General features: G+C 28.0%; 1 protein-coding gene across 1 annotated transcript; it reads left to right on the forward strand.

The window, feature by feature from the left end:
- The first annotated feature begins 316 nt into the window (after positions 1-316).
- LOC127074389 (probable esterase KAI2) lies at positions 317-2857 on the forward strand. Its single transcript, XM_051015701.1, has 2 exons — positions 317-986; positions 2089-2857. The coding sequence occupies exons 1-2, from the start codon at positions 619-621 to the stop codon at positions 2531-2533; spliced, it is 813 nt and encodes a 270-aa protein (XP_050871658.1). The 5' UTR covers positions 317-618; the 3' UTR covers positions 2534-2857.
- The last annotated feature ends 527 nt before the right edge of the window (positions 2858-3384 follow it).

Below are 3384 nucleotides of genomic sequence, written 5' to 3' on the forward strand. Positions count from 1 at the left end.
AAAGATCCTCATGTCTTTTCTTTTTCTTTTGAATTGAACTTATAAGTTAGATAATTTTTAATGGGCTGTTGACCAGCCCACATATTGAAAGTGCAATGCAATATCACATTTTGGTCCTATAATTTTAAGAAAGGAGAATCTTATTAAACGTTTTTTTAATACGTTGGTAACATCCCATTTTATATTTGTTTAACTAAAAATGAAAATTATGATATTATCAATATGGTCCAATTTATTATTACCACCTAACAAGAATTTCTCAGCTGCATTATATATATAATAGACCTCAAATGAATGTTCCTTTTATAGATGACTATATTCATCCATCATTTTTTGTAGCGTCTCCATTTCCATTCACATTTTACTGTTGGTGAACTTAGTAAGGTTTATCCTAGTTTAAAAAAAACTACCTTAAAGTAGTATATGTTTGATGTTTATCCCTGTTGCCGTCATTAAGAGTTTTCTTAGATCCAAAATATGACGACATAGTCTAAAACTTTAGAACCTCAAAAGTCACAATCACAAACAACGTAAACACCCTCCCAATTCCATTAACAAAAACAAAACAAAAGAGAATCAATCAGCCTACAGTTATCAACAAACCCAACACCAAAAAATATGGGAATAGTGGAAGAAGCACACAACGTGAAAGTTTTAGGAACAGGTTCACGGTTCATAGTTCTAGCTCACGGATTCGGCACAGATCAATCTGTATGGAAACACCTCGTACCTCATCTCCAAGAAGACTTTCGTGTCATACTTTATGACAACATGGGAGCTGGTACAACTAATCCAGATTATTTCGATTTCGAACGTTACTCAACGTTAGAAGGCTATGCTTATGATTTACTCGCAATATTACAAGAACTTGGAGTTGATTCTTGTATCTTTGTTGGCCATTCGGTTTCTGCTATGATTGGAACTGTTGCATCGATTTCTCGTCCTGATTTGTTTGCCAAAATCATCATGATATCTGCTTCTCCAAGGTAATTAGTCTTTGGTTATTTGAAGTTTAAGGTTAATCATTTTGGAATGATTGTTAGTTTGACTTTTTTCATTGAATGCTTCTGTTTCCAGAAATAGATACTATTATATTTTATGTTTAAATAGTCTTTTTCTTTAACCACTAAAATTTTCTATATGATTTTAGTCATTGAATAAGAAAAAACTTGAGTATTTGTATCTAATTAAAAATTAAAATATATAAATATATTTATTTAGTGTCATGATAAAGTTAAATGATCTGCTAATACATTTTGTGACAAAATTTTCATATCATTTTAACTAGTTTCAATATAGATATTATTTGGGCAATGTTAAATTTTTTTAAATTAATGTTTTAGTGTTTGTTCAGATTATATACTCTCTTTCTCTTAAATTAGATTATATACTCTCTATTTTGAGTTTTTGCTGATTATAATAATCAATTAAATTATTTAAGAAAATATTTTTATAAATCATAGTTAATAAAGTATTTTCTTTAGCATTATTTGTAAGCAAAATTTTCGAGAATTTTTTACCTTATGCACATTTAATACATTAGTTGCAAAACTATATATGCATTATTTAAGAGATGATAATTTATTTAGGGATAAGTTAATAATTGTATTTGTTCTTTAACATAAAATAAAAATCAAATATACTTGATTATTATTTTTAATAATGTGAAAATTGATTTTTTTTATTTATATTTAAGGATTGAGTTGAAATGCAATAAATAAATATCTAATAGTAAAAAAATTAAAAAATACTTTGATATGATAAATAAATAAATAAATAATTAGAGACAAAAATATTGTAAGAAAACACTTAATATGAGACAGATATTGTTTTAATAAAAGTTTTGATCATGTTAATTCTTGTAATGTAGTTCTAGATAATATAATAATTTTAATCATAAAATATGATTCATAATTTAATGACATAATTTCTTATTTTTTATTTCAGACCTTATTTTTTAAGGTACTAAACAAAATTAGTATATTTATGTAACTCAATTCATTAATTTTTTCAAATTCATCATTAAAAATTAAGTCATTAATGATTAATGATGTTGTGTTGGTGATTGTGTATTTGTATTTTGTGAAGGTATTTGAACGACAGTAATTACTTTGGAGGATTTGAACAAGAAGATTTAGATCAATTATTCAATGCTATGGCATCAAATTACAAAGCATGGTGTTCAGGCTTTGCTCCAATGGCGATTGGAGGGGACATGGAGTCAGTGGCAGTTCAAGAATTCAGTCGAACTTTGTTCAACATGAGACCAGACATAGCCCTAAGCGTGTTACAAACAATTTTCAAAAGTGACATGAGACAAATATTATGTCTCGTCAGTGTCCCATGTCACATTATACAAAGTATGAAGGACTTGGCTGTTCCCGTCGTAGTGGCGGAGTATCTCCACCAACACGTCGGCACCGAGTCAATCGTGGAGGTGATGTCGACGGAGGGTCATTTACCGCAGTTAAGCTCGCCGGATGTTGTTATTCCGGTGATACTAAAACACATTCGTTATGATATTGTAGCTTGATGTTAATGTGTGGTTGGTGTGTGTTTGTGGTGCATGATTGTATTGTTTAGGTTCTGAAAAAGAAATAAAATATTGAAAGAGCCAAAGAGAGTTGCTTTTTGTTTTGTGTCTTTTTCGTAGATGAACAAGAAAAATGGGGTTGGCAACACATGGTTCCATATCAATTATGCACTGTTGTTTATTAGTAGTTTTTAATATAGTTTAGTTTTGGTAGGTGGTGATGCCATTCGATAGGTATTGGCATCAATGGTTGTTATCTTTGTATGAATAATGTGGAGATGGAGGCTGTGAATAATAAATAAATAGTTTGTTGTTTTGCTATCATATATTTACCAAGTTTTTTTATTCCAACAATTAATCTTTCCTTTAATTGGATTTTTACATTATACTTTTATATCTTTTTATCATATATAGATAGGATCTTTCCTAAAGTGATTGAATCAAAAACCACTCACTTGCGTAATGTTTGTGCAGAAAAGGTAACAACTATTAATAAAAGAGAAAATACCAATACAAATTGCAAACATTAATTATGATTGATTTGACTAGGTACTTTGACAAAGTGACATATGTAGGCAACTATAAAGTAGTTGTAATTCTTTATTATTAATGGAATGAATTAAATTATTCAGTATTATATATATATATATATATATATATATATATATTATATATATATATATATATATATATATATATATTTTGATGTTTTTAGGAAATAATTATGAGTTTAGTTCACTTAAAGAATCAAATTCAAAATATTTTAAAGGATACATTGTGTTAAACGTTTGAGAAAATGGTGATAGTGCTTAGAGGTTTTCCAACGTAAGGAAATAAATGTATAAATACTT

This window comes from Lathyrus oleraceus, chromosome 4 (assembly GCF_024323335.1).
Source record: "Lathyrus oleraceus cultivar Zhongwan6 chromosome 4, CAAS_Psat_ZW6_1.0, whole genome shotgun sequence".
NCBI classification, from domain to species: Eukaryota; Viridiplantae; Streptophyta; class Magnoliopsida; order Fabales; family Fabaceae; genus Lathyrus; species Lathyrus oleraceus.